The 23,359-nt window shown below is 29.4% G+C and overlaps 1 protein-coding gene across 5 annotated transcripts in view; it reads left to right on the forward strand.

The window, feature by feature from the left end:
- The window catches only part of LOC111615229 (ELAV-like protein 3), a 46,884-nt gene extending 23,977 nt beyond the window's left edge, over positions 1-22,907 (forward strand). For 2 of the 5 annotated variants that reach the window (XM_023356639.1, XM_023356663.1), the window contains 4 exons: positions 4,649-4,752; positions 15,535-15,688; positions 19,963-20,245; positions 21,447-22,907. In XM_023356639.1, the coding sequence (XP_023212407.1) occupies positions 4,649-4,752; positions 15,535-15,688; positions 19,963-20,245; positions 21,447-21,768 (863 nt within the window). In that variant the 3' untranslated portion in view covers positions 21,769-22,907. The remainder of the gene's footprint in view (positions 1-4,648; positions 4,753-15,534; positions 15,689-19,962; positions 20,246-21,446) is intronic. The other 3 variants (XM_023356669.1, XM_023356654.1, XM_023356647.1) reach the window with 3 other exon arrangements.
- The last annotated feature ends 452 nt before the right edge of the window (positions 22,908-23,359 follow it).

The following is a 23,359-nucleotide window of genomic DNA, read 5'->3' on the forward strand; positions in this document are numbered from 1 at the left end:
TTTTTTTTTATAAATTAAATTATTTTTTTTAATATGTTGTAACTCTATGATCACTCTCTTCTTCCCATGTTAAATATTTTGTGATAAATTTAGCAACATTTCTAATTAACTCGGCAGTGTTAGTCTTTAATATCCATTTATACCATTAAAATATCAATATTAAAGATATAATTTATAAAAAAACTGATATTTTGGTTTAAGATTTTAAAGAATTTAATTAATATGTTCTTTCTATCAATAGAATATATAATTTAAATTCTTTATATGGCTAAATTTTTTATTTTATTAATTAAATCAGTAAAATAAATATATATATTGTCCTTAAATTGTATAGTTCTGTATCAGAAATTACTAATTAATTCTTCTCTGTTACTCTCCAGTATCTGTCAACATTATCAATGTGCAAATAAATAGAATTTAAGTTGAGTTATACGAAACATATTATATAAACAACATATTATAGAAAATTAGCTTATTAGCTTATATTTTATAAGCTTGCTTAAAGCATAAATATGATTTTATAGGAAAATATAAGCATATTTTTGTGTTATACGGCTTAATTAAAGTGTATAGGCCTATATACATGATTTTGTAGGATATTACGCCTATATTTAAGCATAATTAATGTGTAAATATAATTTTACGAGTGTATACAGTCAAAAGTAAATTATTATTTTTCAAAAATTCATTATACCAAGCTTCCTCTTACAAATGAAAATATAAATAATAGAAGCATTAATTCATTTCATGAGCGTTTTAGATAATAATTATCATGTAAATGATATTCAGCGTAAATTGTATTTTTACACTATTAAATTTTCAGTACAGCAATATAGAACGAATGGTGTGTGTGTATATATATATATATATAAAAACACACACATACCAAAAAATGATTATTTTTTTATATATACAGCTTATAAAAACCACCAACAGAATATTTCCAGAAAAGAAAATACAACCGGAAATTTCTACGAAGAAGAATAAAATGGAATTTATTTATACATTAGACCCTTTATAAAATTCCAAAATATAATATCTTCCTTCGCATGTTTGATACATAAATTTCAAAAGTAGATTTCTCCAGCATTAAATAAAAGTATCATTATCTGAGAGAATTTCGAAAATATTTTTATGCCCCATATATACATCACGTATTGTATATACACGTAATATCAGATTATTATTATTATTGTTGTTATTATTATTATTTTCTTCTTTGGATCGTGTTACTTCTCATTAGATAAACAGCATATTGAATATAAACGCAGAAAGAGTTGGGCAAAGAAATCTTGTCACAACTTATCACTTTGGTACCAACATTCCTCCTAATGAAGTAGCGAAAGAGATGCTTGTCTCTAAGGTAAACATGCTTTGACATGAGCAATGGATCTAAAGAAAATGAAGAGAAGAATGCAGAAAAAATGTAGACATGGTAGGAATTCTCAATTCTCTCTTCCTTTTATAGGAATGTTGTCACGTATCAACGTTGAGTAAGTGGACTAATAATCAGTATACCACTCTTAATACCTTATATAATCCTAAATAAGTTATTAATTCTTAAAAAGGGGAAAAAGTTTTATCATCATCCTCTAGAGTATTCGAGACGACGTTTTTAGAATTGATAATTAAAAAATAATTGATTATAATGTAGTGATAATGAGGTAGTTTTGTTGTTGATATATAAATAATACGATAATTAATGAGACATTTCATAATATCTCTTGTATGATGATGGTTCTATTCGTAATAGTAATCGAGAAATCGTTGCAGTCATTTACACTCATAATCACAGACAATGATAATTAAGATAATTATTGGAGTATGGCGAGGAGATCAATCTTATTAAATAAATTTAATACGATTAAAATCTGGATAATTATAATAATAATAATAATATTGGACAGACACACAGCCGTTTTCTTTAAAAATTTCCTCCCCACGTACTTAATTTATGATAATCTGTTTAGGTAAGACGGATAGATAATTCTTTAATTATAATTATTCGTAAATAATTATCATGGTTTTAAAATATAGATTAAAGCCGAAATAATGATAATTAAGATAAAATCCGATGAGTTTTAATTCAAAAGTCGTCGTCGTTTCGATTCTAAAATTACTTTCCAGGATAATTTACTTAAGTAGTGCTTAGAAGTAATTAAAATTGCTTATAAATTTCCCTAACTGATTATCCGTACAAAAGGCGAATGCACTCGAGATTCTCTCGTTTACCATAGATAAATTATGGATAATTTATAGAAAAAACCAAACAAACAATTACGGAATGTCAACGTATACTTAAAATCCCGTATTATGTGGCGTGAGTTAAAGAAAAATTGAATAAATTATGTTAAACGAGGGAGTCATGCAAACAAAACGCGTATATTATGATAATAAGAGGAGGGATGCGGACGGAATAAATATTTTTAGATTAGAAGCAAACAAAAATATAAAATTTCTGTAATTAAAATAAGTTAGGTTTACCACTCCGTTTGTCGCACATGAGTACATTAATATTGATAAGTTGTACTAATCACGGGTATCAATATTATATGAATGGATAATAAATGCATTAGCAGATTTTTCCTTCTCTAATGTCATATTGTTTCTTCCGAAACTTAACGAAAAGTTAATAAAAAATGCAATCGCCATTTAACAATGGATAATCAAACATCCATCATCAGCAGCTGGTTTCCTTTCATGTCTGACGTTGACGTTTTATTCTCCGTTCGAGCATAATGCCTCCATTTTGCTCCGTTGGTGCTCATTGAAAATCGTTTCTGATTATATTTTTCTAAAAATTACATACTGCTCTTACTACTGTTACTTTATATTTTTCTCTAAATATTAAGAAAATTCATTAAATTCTTTCCATAGATAGGTGAGATGTGCTCAATAGTGCTCTTACTACTGTTACTTTATATTTCTCTCTAAATACTGTATTAAGAAAATTCATTAAATTCTATCCATAGGTGAGGTGCACTCAATACTACTCTCACATACTGTTCTTATTACTGATACTTTATATTTCCCTCTAAATGTTAAGAAATTGCATTAAATTCTACCCATAGATAGTTGAGGGGTTAAACTTCTTCAGAATGCACCTCAAGATTCCTCAGCGTGTATTGTGTTTAGAATTTTAATTATTTGGATGTTTTGTGTACTGCGAGGGTATTTTTTTTCGATTCGTGTTCAAACTTTTATATGTATTTTAGCAATTACACGTTGCGCTTGCACAGCAAAACAAACAATTAAGGATGTTAAGCCACCGCAGATGATGGAAGAATAGTTCTTAACGCCAGTCTAATCATTAACCAAAAGGGCGTATGTCTAATTAGAGAAATCTTCCTCTTAATGGAAGTCTATTCCATTTTTAAGTCCCTACATTTTTCCTGAGTAAATTAGTCACGACGTTGCATTATCGAGACTTCTTCCTTTGGCACTTCAAACGTCTAATCATTATATTTTAACCATACATTCAATTATATTAAATATTCATTACGTACTGTAATAAATTAAACAAGTTTATGATCATGAGAAGGAAACGTTAGGTCAGAAAAAAAAATGAATATATTCTACCAATTTGAGTGGTAAAAAATTATACTTTTTTCCCTCTCTTCGCCATTCTTGTAATTCAATAAGAATTCTCGTGATGTGTGCGAATCGATATAAATTTTCGCATTAAATTTATCTTTATAATTATATTTTCGGTATTTTTGTCGAATTTATCCCTCCTAAATAACTCGGAGATGTTATTTAGGAGGGATTTACCTTAGCTTATAGACCCTTTTAATTTGTTAAAACTCTAATCATTAACGCTTCTAAGCACCAGAAAACGTATTGCATCTCTAACTCTAAATTTTCGCATTAGATTTATCTTTATAATCATACACATATTTTCGGCATTTTAGCTGAATGTATCCCTTCTAAATAACTTGGATATACCTTACTCTAACTCTATAATTCCATAAAACTTTAAATATTAATGCCTGTAAGCACCAGAAAACGTATTGCAATCTCTATCTCTTTAAATTTTCACATTAAGTTTATCTTTATAATTGTATTTTCAGCATTTTTACCGAATGTGTCCCTTCTAAACCTGCCTGATAATTCTCTAAAACTCTAATCGTTAACGCCTATGAGCAGCAGAAATATTGCCATCTCTACTTTATCTCGACGATATATATTTATCCACTTTATCATGCAGTAAATATGGTAGAAGGGAAACAGTCTTAGGCAAAAGGGTACACGTGTTATTTTTACCAGTGCCTATAGCATTTATTTTCACCGAATTGGACATGTCTAAGGATATCTAAGATGGCAAAAATGGAATGTCTTTATTCAACGGATGCGTACTGTGTCAGGTTGCGTGATATGGCGGATGTTAATATTGGTCAGAAAGGTAGGAATGTCAGTCGGTCTCAAAGCGAGTGTGATTGATACGAACAAAGACGAATATATATATAGATATATATAGCAATAATAGAGAAATTCAGCGTAAAAGATATGGCACCTGATCTAGATGTTTCAGGCTCATAGGCTTATATATACATTACAGGCCTATATATATCATTATATATAAGTTTAGTATATAATAAAACTCGATTTTTCACATAAAGAATTAATAAATAATATATTTATCTAACAGGACAGAGTTTGGGATACGGTTTTGTCAACTATTTACGTCCCGAAGATGCAGAAAAAGCGATTAACACGTTAAATGGTTTAAGATTACAAAACAAAACAATCAAGGTAAGTTAATTATAATTTAAAAAATTTAATTTGTATACGTATTTTTACTTAATTTACCGGCGAATTTTGTCTTACGTCGTGGAATATTCATTAAAAACAATTAATTAATTAATTAATTTACCGGAGTAATAAGTTATCGAAGGGTTTTATTATTATTTAGTAATTGACAAAGAAAAAGTGGGTCATGTATTATTATTATTATTGTATTTTTTGTGTATTCTTTAAAAGATTTATTCTGTCGTAAGTCTCTTTTATTCACAATGCAAATTAAATCTGCAGAAATAACTTACTGCTAATTGTAAATTCCGAGGCTATTTTGTATGCGCCCGTTGTGTTGCTTTGCATGCTCCTCTTTGTCATTGTTTTCATTGTTTGGTTAGTAAATACGATGGAGGCAAAGGAGAGGTTTTCTCGATCGAAATAGGATTGTCTGCAAAGCTAAAGAAAAGCTTGCAAACAAATCGGTTTTCTACGATCTCGTGAAATGTTTTGTCAGGATTTTTGCACCTTAATAGAAACTTTATATTGAGTAAACCGTGGATGGAAAACAAAATATATTTTTATTTTCTAGCGGAATTGCCTGGATAATACTGTTTTTTTCCTTCTTTTCTTCCTCCCTCTTCCTCCTCCTTCCTTCCTCTCAAAATATAATTTTTTTTTCTTTTTCTATTTATTAAAATTTGTAAGACGGAAATTCTTCTTTAAAAATGGGTTAATTAGCGTGGAAGATTTAAGGAAAATGAAATTTTTTAATAGAAAGTTTGAGATATAATTAAAAAGATTTGTCGAAACTAAAGCGTTATTCTGCTCGATTTTCATGAAATATCTATGAAATTTTATTGTGAAACCTTCCAGAATTCATTTATCATCAAGTAATTTCATATAATGCAGATATTAACTGGATGAAGATTAAAAGTAGCGCAACTTACAAAATTCTTTCATCTACAGAAGCGAGTTAAGCGCCATTAAGAGCGTGAAAATATTCAAAATAAACAAATTTTAAGCGTATTTATCCACTAAAATACGTGGCAAGAAGTTATTTATCTAATGTAAGAAGCCTTCGAATTTTATCTTTAGTTATAACTGTGCCAAGTGATGCTATTGGATTGCAGCACTGTTGAGACTCATGCAGCACTCTTATAAACTCTGCACTTTAGTATCTCTTTAAGGAACAAATTTACAGACCATTCAATTATTTATTTATTTGGATTTATACCTGTTTTATTCAGTTTAAAAAGTTTTAAGAGCGTAGAAACCTACACTAAGCAGTCGCAACTACCATAACTTTTACTATCCTTCAGCGCTTAACCTACGACATTACGTTTGTTTTAACTGGCGTAAGAGGTAAGAAATCGATAGAATTTAGCATAAAAATAGCAAAATTTATCGTAAAAATATTATTTACATCGCCAGCAACAAATTATCTAACCAAAACCCTGGCACGTAATTAGTTATGTATTGAAAACTAGCAACTCTTTATCTCTGTTTTTTGAATATTAATGTATTTTTTATCGAACAGCAAAATCTTATCCTGTAAACGCATCTGTAATAGTAATATCATGAATGAGTGATATTAAAAGTGAAGAATTTTATAACGTATTGACATGAATGTTAAAAAGAAGCCAAGCTTAAATATAGATATGAAAGATAGAAGGGAGGAGGAGGAGGAGGATCACTTGGCCGGAAGGTAGAAAAGAAATCGGAAAAAATGAATTGAATATTATATTTAGTGATAAGATAATAACGCCGAATTCTATAAGTTTGTTTTTAACAATTGAATATTTTTGGAGATGTTTTTCACTATGGTTACCTTATATAAAGGTGAATTTCATTCGTTATAAAATCAATTTTTGCTTATAAATCTGAAGAAATATATAAACTATCACGTTAAAGATATATCAATTAAATTGTTTAAGGTTTTTTCCTATAATTTCTATTATTTATTTTTTTTCTTTCGATTTTCTTGTATAAACCTAAAAATTTTATGTGAATTTCATTGGTTATAAAATCAACTTTTTTTAGCTTCTTATAGATATAAAGAAATATATTTTAAGATATATCAATTAGAATATTTTAAATAGGTTTTTTCCGTGATTTAATTTTAAATTTCTAGCAATATTTTCATTTTATTTATAAATTTTCTCCCAATTTTCCTACATAAATCTAACAGAATCTACATAAATCTATACAAAAGAAGGCAAATTTCATTCATTATAAATAAATTTCTTTCTTTTAAATCAAAAGAAATGCATTAAAAATTTTACGTTAGAATATTTTTAAATGCGCAAATTTATTAAAGTTTTATCCTCAATTTCACTTAAAAATTATAACGATTTTCGGCCATTTTTATAAAGTTTTCTACATCGTCTCGCAAAGGAATATTAATATACGTCCCGATAGAGAATTTCCATTAGAGAAATCAATTTACGCGTCCATTTTCTTTATTTTTCTCACAATTTCCTTAAATGTTTCTTGAATATTCTTCTCTTCAGTTAAGGAAAAAAGAGGGGGAAGACTAAATATTGCAAGTTAATTAAAGATGCTTGTTGCTAGATTCGGATGGGCCTTACATGGAATGACACTCAAGTAGAGAATTCCGTGATAGATCCAGCATTAAATCTATATAAGATAGAAATGAATAAACACTAAAGAAACTGATATAAAGTTGAAGAAGTAGTAATGAGCCCTAAGAGTACTTGATGGACGACATCGCCTTCAGCCAAACAACCCATTGTAAAGATGTTTCGAACACATTACGGAGTTGCGGTTTTCTATTCATGGAGATTGTTATGTTTTTCTCTTTTTTTTTCTTATTTTCTTATATTTTTTTTCTCTTCTACGTTTGCCATACAGCAACTGAGTTGGGTAATGAAGTCTTCAGTAAAGTTAGTTCTGTGCAGAGGCTTCTACTCAATGGCATGCACAACCATATAAGAATTATTGTTTGAACTAATAAAAACGGAGTATATGTCATTATTCTTGTACAGTAAAATAAATAAAAACATAATTATGAAGGATTTAAGTAGCTAAATTTTTTTTAAATCTATAATTTTCTATTGTAAGGATGCTTGTATACTTTATTTGACTTTTAAAATAAGAAAAAATGCTTAGGTTATGAAATATATGCGATTTTAGTGGCCTGAATTTAAGTTTATTAATGTTTAAACATTACAAAGTGAATTTTTTCAGAACCTATTTCTACATCAAGAAAAAATATATTATGTGAATTTGTAAACAACTTTATTGCCTGAAATTGGAGAATATTAAATTACATTTCTATCTAAATATGCTATTTTAATTCTTTATAATTCACTTAAAATATGAGTTCTTATATACTGGAAAATGCTACTTAAGCCGTAAGATATAACAGGCCCTTTCCCTTTACCTAATAATGATAAAAATGCGAGGTCCTAAACTTAGATGAATGTTTGCTCTCCTCTATTTAGTAATTGACAAAGAAAAAGTGGGTCATGTATTATTATTATTATTGTATTTTTTGTGTATTCTTTAAAAGATTTATTCTGTCGTAAGTCTCTTTTATNATTAAATGGAATTGACTGTATGGATTCTTTCCCGAATATGTATAATATATTAAGCATCAATAAAATTTTTATCCTAAGCTATAAGCTTAAGCAACGCTGAAAATTTAAATTAATTAATTAATTACAGTTTTAGTAAGTTTTAATTCTTAAATAATCAGCGTGCATCAAGGGCCACAAAAGATAGTTTTGATTGGAAGAGGAAAGAGCATTAAATCATTCAATTATACATCAGAGACAAACATGGAAATCCTTTATCCTGCACAAAAATACACAATAGACCAAACAATCAGTAAGAGAATCAAATTTATTTCATTAATACCGAGAGCCTTAATGAACGCACCAATGCTGAACGTCTCTGGGGAATCTTTTCCTTATTTGTGAGATGTTGGTTGTTTCCTAAAGAAAAATAAACGTACCATTTACAGCCGAATCGATTGAAAATCATCAAATATCAAAAAATATATGAGTTCTATTCCTCTGCTTTTTCTTTAATTTCCTCCAATTACGTTTCCACGCAAGCTTCCTCATTTTTGCTAAACCGAAAATTATTTATTTAGGATGTTTATAAAATTATTTAAACATATATATTTGAATTAAAGCAGGAAGAAAAGAACATCGAACGGAATACATCTTTCTAGTTTCATCTAACGCATCATTCCTCTTCATCCTCCAGCATCCATAGGTCATGGCTTCGTACGGATACAAGTCGAATTACTCGACAATTATTTATAAATTTAGCCCCTTGAAAACTTCCGCTCTTCACTAAACTGAAAATTATATATTTAAGATGTTTATAAAATTATTTGAATGTATATATTCGAATTAAACGAAGAGAACATCGAACGGAATACATCTTTCTAGTTTCATTTAAAGCATCATTCCTCCGCATCCTCCAGCATCCAAAGGTCATGGATACAAGTCATACGGATACAAGTCGAATTACTCGACAATTATTTATAAACTTCGCTCTATTATTCTTCGAAGGATGTTTATACATTATTAATCCAAGCGGGGTCGACATATCTCTAAGTTAGAGCATTATAATTGCTTGGATAAATTAGAGATAAGATATTTTTCTAATGTTTGGTGGGCATTAAGTTTAAGATATCTAAGGTATCGATTGGAATACTCATAACAGAAAGTAGTAATCGTGGAGTGAAGAGAACACATCCGACACTATTATATACAGACACGTGTCCTCCAGACATGGAGTATCGATCTGAAAGCATTGGAGGTCACTCACCTGCTTCGCTAACCTCCAAGTTGCTTTCAGTTGCTGCCCTTCTAATCGTTCTGGTTTGTTTCTCTATAAATGAGAATTGTGTTACTTACAGAAATGCTGAAAATTCGTTTTTAAATCGTTGAAACGTGTACTAGAAACGTCTCTGCGTTACTAACTACAGATAAATTAAGGAGTAAAAAAGGGGAATTAAAAATTCAAATTTTTATAAATGGTAAGTAGAATTCTGTGTAGTACTTCTCTGTGTATTTTTTAAATACGTCGAACGTGTTTATGTATTCAAAACACACTTTTATTAATTCAAATTCTCTCTCTCGTCTCTCTTTTATTCTAAATTTTTACATCCTAGACGGCAATTTTGCATTCGTAAGCCAAATTTTATCATTTTTTCCTATCGATTCGTAGAATCGTAACCTAATTTTAAGTCCAAAATCTTAATCCAACCTAATTTAAACCCCTGAAAAAACCTAACCGACCTAATCCATTCCCTGAATTACACAGGAAGAAATTTTCAAACATATTTAATATATATATATATTTTTTTCTGTTGGAAAATATATTCTGAAAACTTCTGAAAGGTGAAAAGTTTGCCTGATTTAGATTCAAGTCACAAAATCACAAGCAGAATTTTTACCTTTGAATATAACTTCGGCGCCGAGCATTGAATTACTGTAATATGCTGAANATATATTTTTATTACGTCAAATAAACTTTATTAACGGAATTTGTGCAAATATCTTCACGTAATAACGTGAAAAAACATTGTTAAAATATAAAATATACAACTCGGTGCCGTTTTTTCTGATCTAAAATACGTTTTAGTAATGGAAAATAATAATATTTTTATAGTAAGTGATTCAAAATAATTGAATTCCTTCTTTAAGCCGCAATACCGCTGAATGTTTTTTGTATGATTTATTTATTTATGAGCCTATTCGGAAGGAGAATGAATAGCTTCAATTTTTGATTATATGAGCAACTTTTAAATTGTTTTTCAATTGTTAAAATAGTATAAAATCATCACTTTTCGTTCGTTATATGCGGGTATTTTACACAGGATATATTAAATTTACTTTGTCTTATGCTTCTGACATGGAAATTCTATAATTTCTAGATGATATCTCCTTAACTCTTTAATATTTAATTCGCAAATTAAATCCGAATCGCAGCATTATCTAAAATTGATCAGTTTTAAATATCATCCAGAAGATGAGTTTAAAGCTGTAAAGGATTTTTTGTGGGGAAATAATCAATTTAAATAAATTAAAATTATTTTAAAACGTTGTAAATATTCATGAGTATCTTCTCTTTTTCTTGTAAAAAAAAGGAAGTATAATGCTTAGAAATGATGCAGGATGAAGCGACGTTTTCAAGATGCTCCATTCCATTCAAATGGATAAAGTGTAAGGAACTCTTTAAATTTTATTTAAAATTTTACAGTTATCGAATGGCTGAGAATACAAAACTTCACCTAGGCCAGTGAACGGGATGTATACATGTTTAAAATACTACTTGGCAAACAATAAAATGACATTAAACGAGATAGGAAAGGAGGAAATCAATTTACTGTCTCCAAGTTAGAAACGAGTTGTCAAAGTAGCCAACTACTTAAAGTATTTTCCTTATTCTCTCTTCCTTCTGCTAGAAAAATATGCATTTCATTCCGCTCTTATCCAATATAACAGATTTATCCAATTTTTGAAAAGTTATTTTCCCCCTTCTCTCTCTCTTTCTCTCTCTCTCTCCTGTGTAAAGTATATAAGCCGCATCCCGGATTTTGATGCATTTTCTAACGTTAAATCTTAATTTATTAGTGTTATTTATTGTTAAAACTTTAAAACAATGGTAGCTTGAATGTTTTATTTTCTATTAATAGAGAATTTCAAGCATTTTCTAAAGGAGGAAAATAATATATTATGTTCCCAACAGAGCAAATTCAAAGTATTTGGACATGATTGTGCAAACACAATCGATAGAGAGGTAATTATGAGAAAATCGATAAAGAACTTAATTTTGGAGGATCGTAAAGAATTAATTTTGACTAGTAAAATAATCCTCCCGTCTTCGGCTCTTTAATATTTAAGGTGCGAATAATTAAAGTTTGACTACAGATAACTATAAGAAGAAGTAATGGCCTTGCAATTATTCATGCAGAATTTTTTATCCCCCCTCTGACTTTAAATTTTATTTACTTTTAAGCATTTCCAGATAATTCGAGCTGAAAAATGAGTTTAAGGACTATAAATTTTATTGTATATAAAAATTCATCTGGTAGAACTAAGGAAAATCTATCGATTTAGAGGAGATTCTTCTTTTTTTTAGGGAAATATTCGTTCATTTAGGGATTTTTTCTTGGTTTTTTTAAAGAGGATGTTTGTTTTTTTAGACGTGTACGCAGTCGTTTACATTGAGGAAATCAGTCTGAAAAATCTGTACAAAATATTTGCACAGTTTTAAACATTCTATTTATAAAACTTTATTCTCAATTTTTAATTATTCAATTATAAAAATTAATATTTTAATTTTAAATTCATTTAAAATAATAATTTCTTTAAGAGAAGGAAGCTCTAAGAGAACTCTTTAGAGAGTTGTCAAAAATATCCACGCATTTAGGGAAAAAATAGACGTTTTTTCGAATTTTCTTTATTTTAAGATAAATATTCATCTATTTTTAAGGATTTATTTCAAGTTTATTGAATTTAAATGAAATCAACTGCAAGACGAACAACAATTCCTTTATTATTTATATGTAATGTCTTGGTGGAGACATTTATAAATTTCGATATCAAACAAGAAAAATAGAATTAAAATAATTTTAAAACAAGTCTAAATGTACCTTAAAACATTAAAAAAAGCAAATTTAAAAAGGGAAAATTGTTATTTAAGTATCTGTTTGTCATATAAAACAATGATGTTGCGTCACTCACTAAAGGCTGATGTAACACGAAACTATCTCGTCCACAGAATACCCTCTTGTAAGCAATTTAAATGTAAATTAGCAGTTTTGAACTTCTTTCTTCAGTATTTAAGAAACATATTGAAGGGAAGCGAATAGAAAGATTTATCCATTCGATCAAGTTTGAACAAATTGAAACAATTTTATCTGCTTGATTAGATTTTTGAAAATTAATACCACCAATTTAAAGTTACTTTGATTGCCCTTAAGTATCACGAATTACGATTCTCTCTAGAGAATAACGCATAGATTAATATATAACAAAGCCAATAAAAATTGTAGTTACGTTAAATATTAATAATTTTAAAATAATATTCAATTTTTAATTAATAACGTGCCAATTTAAATCGTTGGCACGCTAAGGAAGAGGGGGATAGAATAGGAGGAGAAGGAGAAGATGGAGGAGGGGAAAAAATCAAAGATTTTTCTTCCTTCATTTATAAGAAGAAAAAGAATTTAGTTTTGGTGCAATAAAAGAAACTATTTCTTAGAAGGATCCATAGTCTTATTTCTAAAAAGGCACACAGAACAAAGTTCTTTTTCACACTTTTCTAACTATTGATTCTGGTGTATGGGAAATCCATGAGATTCTCTCTACTTAATCCTCAGATTTCGAATTGAGAAAATGAAGTACAGTGGAATGTTTGTTTTTCTTCATCTATTGTTCGCTTATTGCTGTAAAGAAAGCTAAAGACGAGCACGAAAAGAAAAAGAAGAAGAAAAATATATATATATAAGAAAAACTTTATTTCTCCTGGCAGATAGGACGATTCTCTTTCTAGTTGCATCATTAACTTTAGACAGAGTATGGGAAATGCAGCGAAAATTTCATTTATAACGTTCCTCTACTGTAAATTTATAATATTTGTTAGAGAAATATTATTCTTTTGTGTTTTTATACGCTGGATAAATATCTCTCGAGATAACATTAACTTGGCCATAATAGGTCACTACTCTGCTAGTATGTAGCTGTTGTATGGCCACACAGCTTTGACATTTTCCTACTCCTTTGTTCCTATTTTTTTGGCAATAGAGAATTGGATACCGATAGTACAATAACAGATATATCTCTAGCGATAGCGTGGATATAAAATGGGTATATTGCGGTTAACATTGGCGCGAGAAAAATGCATCCCTGGCAGTTATCCTCTTTTATGCTTTTTTATATATAAAAAATACATGCGCTTTTTCGTACGTGTGTTTGTTCTGTTTGAAGATTTAACGTCATACAAGAAAGAATTCCATATAAAATTACATAATTGCTGAACTATATTAACGTATTTAATATCAGAATGCATAATGAAAAGGATTCCAATAATATCATTTGGAGAACCGTAAAGGAATGTCCAAGCTGTATGAAGATAAGAGGAATTTTCCAGTTTCAATAATAAAGATAAGAGGTTGATCGATACGAGTTATTTGTTTGACTGCGACCTTGCGTGGTAGATAGCAAAGTTAGTCTTTCATGTTGTTTGTTGACTTAAATCTTACATTTTCCCTCTCTCATAAGCATCTGTTTTCTAACAAAAATAGGATTACATCTCCGCTATTACTTACGAAATTTCAATAAATGTTAAGAGAATTTCTGAAGATTCTTTTGTTTTAATAATAATAATAATTATTATTATTTTTTTCAGAATAAAAAAAAAACATTTTAAAATTAATATGTATATATATATTTTTTTAGATGCATAAATCGTTAAGAAGCTTTATAATCAAAAATTCCTATATAAATGACTCGTATTTTAATGTCATATATTGATTTTTCCCCTCTACTCTACCAGGCTTAAAAACCAGAAAATCGAACATTTTTTTTTCAGATTTTTAAATGGACGTAACTTATTAAAATTGATGTTTTTAGTTTTCTTAACCGAGAAAAAGTGATTAAAGCTTAACTTTCTTCATCATAACCGCGTAAATTCTCTATAAAATTTACCTCGATATAACGCCCTCCTATATAACACCACCCTCGTCGACTCCTCATAGTTATTCAACAGAAATATCCTTCGTTATCTGAATTATCAAATGTAGGATTTTTTTAATCGCAAAGGACATTGTTATCACCAAAACCTTAAACTTGCGTATAATCTCGTTAATACGAATAATTTCCAGTGTTTGTGATTCTTCAGTTTAGCGCCCACTCGATTTACTTCCAATTTGGGAGTCGAACAATTGCTGGCGCAATATCGAGGTTTGACTGCATAATACGGTTAAATCACATTAAAACTTGTGGCGCAGAATGGCGAAATTTATAAATGAATTAAAAAGTATTAAAATTCGAATTGTTATTTTATAGAATTTTTAATAATTTTTATTCTTCCTTTTAAAGTATATATATATTAAAGGTAGATGTGGTGCTTTAGAAAATAGGAAGTAGTCCACTAGTGGAAACACCAGTTTTCTGTGGAGTTTGGTATTAGTGAAACTGTCAAAAACAGGGGAACAATATTTCTTATCTTACTTGAAGTGTACTGTGTAGAATAACGAAAGACTGACATGTGATTGATGATAGAACTCAAAGAAAACGGATTGAATATAACCAACGCATTTGGAGAAGAAGCACAGCCTAAATCTATATACAGAGGATGGATTCTAAGATTATACTTTGAATATTAAACAGCAGAGAATAAATGTTCCAATAAGGAATTTTTTACTCCACCTTTATTATTATTTAAATAGTCATTTTCTACTCCAGAGTTAGAGCGTTAAATAACTAAAAAACGTGAAGGAATTAAAGGGAAGAGGGAGAAAAAATGATCATTTATTTTATTTGTTAAATATTTAAGACCCCCCTTACAACTCGATTTTAATATTTATATACGAAATATAAGCGAGTTTATCCAATGTAGAAATCTAAAAATCTCTTATTTGCATATCTTGAGATGTGTAAATATTTGAAGACCTTCATCCTTTTCAAATTTATTTTATCTTAAAATAAATAAAGAAAATGATGCATGTTTAATCTCTCGACCTCTTAGGTGTGTGTATGCGATTATTGTTTGTTACAATGGTTCTATTATTCTTTATTTAATTTGTTTTTTCAGGTGTCATATGCCAGACCGAGCAGTGAAGCTATCAAGGGTGCCAATCTCTATGTTAGTGGGCTACCAAAGTCCATGACACAATTGGACTTGGAAGGTCTGTTTTCTCCATTTGGAAGGATAATTACATCTCGCATTTTGTGCGATAATATCACAGGTACTTATCCGAGAATAACGTTGTTCTTTTTTTTGTTTTTTTTTACGTGATTTTCTGTTAATTTAAGTTCTTTATCTTCATTTCTTTAATATATTTTTAATCGGATGTACATGTTATGTGTATAGATGACATGTACATCTCGATTGGAAGATAAAGATGCACATGTTTTCTAGGAATAAACATATGCAACTTTATAAAGCTAGAAATAAATTACGTATAAATATATTTATCTCTAGCAAAAATTTGACTTTTTTCCTTAGAGATTTTTAAGATGATTTTATTATTTTTTTCTCCCTTCTTCTTCTCCATTTTTTTTATTTTTGTTTTTTTTTTCATTTTCTACTGTACCGAAAACTATTTTATCCTCTTTTGCTGGAAAGGAAGATGAAATAGTTTAGGAGAAAAAATAAAGAACTATAAAACTATCAAAATAAATTTATAGTTTATGTTAAAAATTTCCTGTTTTTGAAAAGTTTTGTATTACCCATACCATGAAAAACAATAAAATAATATTTATCATCCTGAAGATTCTCTAGAAGAGTCTGGCATGTGATTGATGATATAACTGAAGGAAAGCTGATTGAATATACAGTTTAGATATGTTTGTATAGGAAAGGGGTGTTTGGCATTATCTCTAAGGCCAAACACTTTTTGGGAAGAAATGTTGTACATTAAAGTTTTTCAAACGGAAAACATTAAATCACTGAATTAATAACAGGTTATATATCATTTTTTTCTACTTAAAATTATTTTAGAAGCTCCTTGAACAAGAATGAAGAGATATAGATGCAATTCTTCAGCTCTAGAATGAATTTATAATAGAATTTATATGTATAAACTAACATAATCTTATGTAAAGCATTCGTGGGTCGAGCATTGTGGATGCGAATTCGTTGGGAGAATATGAATTGAGGTGTTAAGAATCAGTGTCTATATATTAAAAAAGTGTCAAAAAATTATAATTATTAAACATATTGTAAGTGGTTTTTTTTGTCTGCGTTTTATAAATAATAACGCGAAACAACAAATTACCGAAAGAAAAATTGCACCGAAAATTTGCTAACAATTTATATAACGATTCGTTAATTATCAATTAACACTAAAAATATGAAAACTCGATTCGAAGAATTTAAAAATTTTTCTTTTTAAGATTAATTAATTATCTACTCTACAGAAAAATTTTTAACTCGTTATAAATACAATTAAATGCCCGCAGTTATCTAGGTTCTGATAGGTGAAAAGGATGCGCCATTTGTATTCTTCTCTATGCAAATTCTTCTTACGTTTTTACATTTTTCTATAAGAAATTCTTGCAACGGTTTAGAATTTCGACGGAAATTTTCTAATTAGTTACAAACGCTTTTATAAATAAAATAAAGACCGAACTTATTATTCTCTAGCAAACCCCCTCAAGGTTAATTTAATTAACTGACACAATCCATAACAAACACATGATAAAAGGAAAGACGAGAAAAATTCTTGTTTGTGTTAGTCCATCATCCGATGAGGATTTCAATTATTGAAAATAGAAGATTCTTGATAGTATTACTGGCAGGAATTATATTTGGATAAAGAGAATTGGCACAAGGAAGATTAGTGATGCGTTGGATAAATTGATAAGAGAGATAGAGATGGATGCAGTAATGGGATGAAAATTGTGTTTTGATCTTAAATTCCCTTAAAAAAATTTATTAAACAAGCAGATAACGTACAGTACATTTAACCTTATTACTAATCACACTTATTAATAAAATAATAAATTCCCTATTCAAAATTTAATTTTTATATATTTTTCTATGCTCTTTCTTCGCTTCTAACCATTAAAGATATATGAATAAAAAATATATATATTTTTTATTTTGGATGAGATTTATGCATTCTTAATATGTTTTGAATTGAAAGTACATTAATCTCTTTTCAAACAATTTCAAATAATATTTTATCATAGAAACTTAAAAAATGGCACGCACGACCGGGCCATATAAAATATATTTTCTTTGGCATTAATAAAATTTTAAATCGTTCTAACTTTAAATATTTAATCAAATATCCAAAAAGTAGTTTGTATATTTTTATTTTATTTTATTTATTTATTTTTTATGCAGATAAATTTTAGAAATGAGATTCATTTCTTCGATTCTCGTTTAGTGAATTAAAAAAAATCAAGAATAAAAAAATTGTAATAAATGCATAAAATATGATCTTTTTATTCATCCAACTCATCTCCTGAGAAATTTATCGAACAAATTTTCTGCAGCAATTGAGCAATAAATAAAACCTTAATAAACCGAACTGTCACTTTAAGCCTGGTAAACATTATCTGAGTAACTAGAAAGCAGCAGAAGATACGTCAGTCTGTTCATCTGCAAATTTTATCCCAATGTCATTTGCCTTACGCTGTATTCTTTTCTATATTTTAATCGACTAATCTTTAAGTTACTTTTTTTAAAAAAATTTACTGATTACGTGCTAATTTTAATGAGAAAATAATTCCAGTTTTATGTTTAAAAATTCGACCACCCGATTGAATTTAAAGCCGCCTTGGTCGTACGAAAATTGTTCTACAAATTTTGTTTTATTTACTTAATTAACAAATATAATTTTCATCCGTTAAAATTACTTATGACTATTTAATTTTAATTAGGTTGATAATTTTTATTAATTTTTAAATGTTTTGATATTCCAATGGATGGAATGCCGATTTGTACGAGTATACATTTAATTAGAATTTGCATAAGAGAAATACACGAATTTTACGTATAAATTGTTAATTTTTATAATTATCTATCCCCATAAGCATATTTTTATTAAAGAAGAAAGGTTTAGGATTATTTTAAAGGAGTTTTAAGCACGAAACAATTTTTTATTTTGCTTACTTTATGCGACATTTTCCGTCGATGGAGGAATTTTAACAATAATTTTGTAATCTCGATTCCTCTCAGAATAAATGAAAGCAAAGATATATTTTTTAAAAAAGGAGAGCACATTTCCATTGAATAAAATTCGATAAATAGAGGAAGAACAAAATTTAAACAGGTGCGAAAAGTTTGAAATGATTGCGTTTCAAATTTCTTCCTACCATCTTTCAAATTTGATGCAATCTTAAAGCTGCTGAATTTCATGTAATTCCAGAACAATGTCTTCTCCTGTTTCTCTCCTTATTGCTATTTGATTTGAAATCAGTCTCTTCCTCTCCTAAGCAAAAATGATGTCAGGACGGATGATGGCTTCTCCTTTAAAATCTTCCCGAGATAATTTACTTTCTTTATAATTATTTCTATCATTTATTATTTTTTTTATTATTTTCCACGATTCATGTGGTTTAAATTAATTCAATAATTAATTATTTTAACAAAATCCTCCTCTCTAATGATAAATTAGATACAAACTAGACATCGTAAGATGTACTTTTGGTAGATGTTTTAAGATGCGAAATGAAGTTATATATATATATGTTTAATCTTACTGAAAGCTTTTAAGTATTTATAACTGAAGTGGCTTCAAAGTAAAAATGCCGAACATCACTCAAAATAGTTCATACATAAATTTTATATAAGACGTGCTGCTGGTGGCTTCGTTGCTTAAGCCACCCACACCAACGTTTCTTCGTCTCAAGTTTTCTAGATTTTATAAAAAATTGAATTATAATTAAACTTATATTATGTTCAATTAGGAATAAAACCGCTTTATTCAAGCATTAAATCGATAAAAATTGCTACAAATTTACTATTTTCCGGACTTTTTAGATGTATTTGCACTGATCTTACCTCCCTTCGAAGAATTCTCTAATATTGAATACAGTTTTAATGTACGTACTTTTATGATACTGAATAAAGATTTATTTATCAAGAAAATCGAACAGACTCAGCTTGTAAAATGTTCAGATTTTTGGATATTTGGTTTTAGTAAACGACGACGTCCGGTAAGTATGCTATCAAACAGTTTAAGTTAGTTTTTAAATATATCAGTTAGTTTATCAATTAAGCGAGTCTAACATCGCGAAACATCGCTCGATTCTTTGGCTTTATTGTCCATGGTTCTCTTAAATTTCGTTAATTAAAAACTATATATATTTAAGTGCTAAAAAATCTCCAAAATCAGGAGAAGTCCTCGAGGACAAAAGAGAAACACGGACGGATCAAAATTGAGAAATTTTTGGCTTAACGCAGAAGGTCTGTAAACGGAGATGGACCCCCTCTTCTAAACAAAACTAACAAAAACGGGCTAAGTCACTTAAATGATTAGTTATTGTGATTGTCTGTTATCATTTACAGAATCGGATTGTTCCCCCAACTCTTCTGCAGGTCTATCGAAGGGGGTCGGTTTCGTTCGGTTTGACCAGCGGATCGAGGCCGAAAGAGCTATCAAACATCTCCACAACACCATTCCTGAGGGTGCCACAGAGCCTATCACCGTCAAGTTCGCCAACAACCCGAGCAACAATACCAAAGCCATAGCACCATTGGCAGCGTATTTGTCACCTCAAAGGCGATTCCCTGGTCCCATTCACCATCCTGCAAACCGCTTCAGGTACATTCCACTCTCCCCCATATCAAGGTACGGGTCTTGTTATCATCGAAGTCTTATTCCAATTTCTTGACAAAAAAAAAGATGTTCAATGCTTCTTTGTTTGGTTCATTTGGGTTGGCTCTGTTTTTTTCTTGTTCTCTTTTTGTAACTAGGTTTTTATACGGTTATGGAAAATTTTAAATACTTAAAATATTCTTCTACATTTTCTATCGACAATTTTTTTATATGGAAGAGTCATATATTCTTGTAAGTATAAATTAAAGCAAATTTTTGTTTTCTTTGGATTAACACACACACGTATACACGCACCCCACACACACACCTACACACTCACACACACACTCACATACACTCTCACTCTACTTCTGTTTGGAGAACTTTTTTCTTTTATTATTTATCTGCACTCTTGTGTTGTTTTAATTTGTCCTTTCTCCTAATCTGTGTTATTTTTCCAAACCGCCATTCTTTAATTTCCATTCATTCAATTTTGTAAAATTGTCTTTCCTATCAACAGCCCTGTGGATTATTTACTTTAACTTCCCAGCCACCTGGACCTCCTATTTGATTTTACTTTTATCTATCATCTTGTTTTTCTTTTTTTTCTCTATTTTCTTTCTTCTCTTTCCTTTCAATTTTCTATTTGTTTAAAATTCTAGAAGTTGCGAAAATTATTTATATTCAATATAAATTTTTTTTTTCTGTTTCCTATTTGCGATTATGTTCTAACATTTTTTATATTATTAAAAATCCATAACGTTAGTGAGGTTTTATATTTTGCTAAGTTTTCTTTATGTTCCTTTATATCGTTTGCATTTTATATTATGTTCAATTATTTAAACATTTATTTTTCAATCTTTAATGGATTTGCAATGGCAAATTTATGTATACACATCGATTGTGTGCCGAATTTTTTATTCAGTTTGCATAAAAATTTGCATTTAATACACGAAAATTTGAAGTTAGAATGGCAAATTGTGTATATATGAAATTTGTTTATGCATTTCCAAGTGATATACTTGATTTAAAAATTTAAAATATTAATTAAATTAATTAATTCCTTAATTAAATTATTGTTAAATATGTTTTTAAAAATATTAAATTAATCATTGAAATGTAAAAGAAAATTTTAAACGTAATTGTAAATGTCGATTTTTATGAGTTAAACAGTAAAATTGAAAGTGTTGATGAAATGGAATTTTTAAAATAATGAGTGTTTTCCTGTGTTTAGGTACTCGCCCTTGGCTGGCGATCTTCTTGCCAATCCCCTACTCGCGGGAAATGCTATGAATGGCTCAGGATGGTGTATATTTGTCTACAATTTGGCACCGGATACTGAAGAGAATCTCTTGTGGCAACTCTTCGGACCATTTGGTGCTGTGCAGAGTGTCAAGGTTATTCGTGATCTTCAAACCAATAAATGCAAGGGATTTGGTTTTGTCACCATGACTAACTATGATGAAGCCGTTGTGGCCATCCAGAGTCTCAATGGATATACGCTGGGTAACCGGGTGCTCCAGGTCTCCTTCAAGACCAACAAGTGCAAATCATAAACGCGTAATTGGGAAAGGTCGATGCCTGATGGCTCCTCTACTTGGGAGGGGATAAAGGGAGGGGTGGGTAATAGGGTGGGGAGGGTGTAGGGGACAAAAATCGCCATGTTTTGGGGTCATAACGAAGAAGAGACATAAAGAAGAAGAGGAGGAGCGGGGTTGATGTCCTTTTTCTCTGCTTGATATTGGAATCTCCTCGCTCCTCAGGAAGTACATCTTGGATGATTTATGGATTGATAACATTCCCCTGCATCCAATAGGGGAAAAAACTGTCATAGGTGCTGTGGTCGACATGCCAAGTCCTCCAGTTGCCACTTCCTCAAGAAACCAAACAATCCATAAAATTATATACAGTATATGTGTGTGTGTGTATATAAGAAAAAAGGTGATCACAATTTTCTTTCTTAATGGGGAAAGAGATGGAACAAAGAATGATGTTAAGACGAAAAAAGGAAACTTGTTCCGTATTGAACTTTAAACCCGCCAGGCGGGTAAATATGTTGGATATGGGAAGCACTTCGGTGTCAACCGCGCGTCATTTATAATGTTTTTGGCAAGAAAAATATCCCTTCTACTTAATATCATTTTTTTCTCTCCGCCATAATAGAAAAGTTTAAGAAACAGCACTCCCTAGAAACAAAGGAATGGCAATGATTTCCCTTACCATCGTTACGATGTAACAGGAATCCGAGCACATTCTATTCAAATCACGCGAGATTCATGTGTACCCATTCACTCACAACATACATACACACACATCTGTCGATAAAACGAGTCCAGTCAAGCACATAAATCTTAAAGAGGAAAAAAATAAGATTAAAAAATGATAAAAAAATCAAGTTTATTGCAAATTTAATCCTATTCATCTTATTAAAATTATTATCTTAGAATTAAAAAAATTTAGATAGTGCCATATTTACTTAATTTATTATATAAGCAATTTAAGAAAAAAAAACAAGAAAATAATAACTTTATTTATTTGAGGATTTGACCTTAGGTCTTTCTCACTTTCGCGTCAATTCACTATTTATTTATTTGTAAATTATTATATTTAAATAATTGTGAGATATTGTAGATTGTCAGTTCGTCTCGTCACTTTGTCATTTATAATTATTTTAGTTATAGATTAACTAAATATATATAAGCTTCCACTTTTAATTTATTCGTACGCATGCACCTTACAATTTTTAATATATAAAAAAGAAAAATAATATTAATAATAATATTATTATGATTATAGGGGGGTTGTAAACGAATAAAATCATACATAATAATTCTAGGTGTAGATTATGGTGTTTCAGTTATTTTTAAGGATTTTTTTCCCTTTGTGTGTAGGGTAAAATACCGTCCAGTTTCGTTTGTCTTTCATTTTATTTATCGTTGGAGGATATGTGTACACGCACCACCCATTCGATGTATTTTGGGTTGTTTTTTTGAATTTCGTAAGCATGCGCACTTCCCCCCTCTCTCTCTTTCTCTCACATACACTTTCTATCTCTTTCACTTTCACTTTTACTCCAAAGCATTCCGCCTATTGATCCCAGCAACCTACCCACTCCTATAACCAAAAGTAAAAAATATATATATATAT

The sequence above is a fragment of the Centruroides sculpturatus genome, unplaced genomic scaffold (assembly GCF_000671375.1).
Source record: "Centruroides sculpturatus isolate CEXI.00-Female unplaced genomic scaffold, Cexi_2.0 scaffold167, whole genome shotgun sequence".
NCBI classification, from domain to species: Eukaryota; Metazoa; Arthropoda; class Arachnida; order Scorpiones; family Buthidae; genus Centruroides; species Centruroides sculpturatus.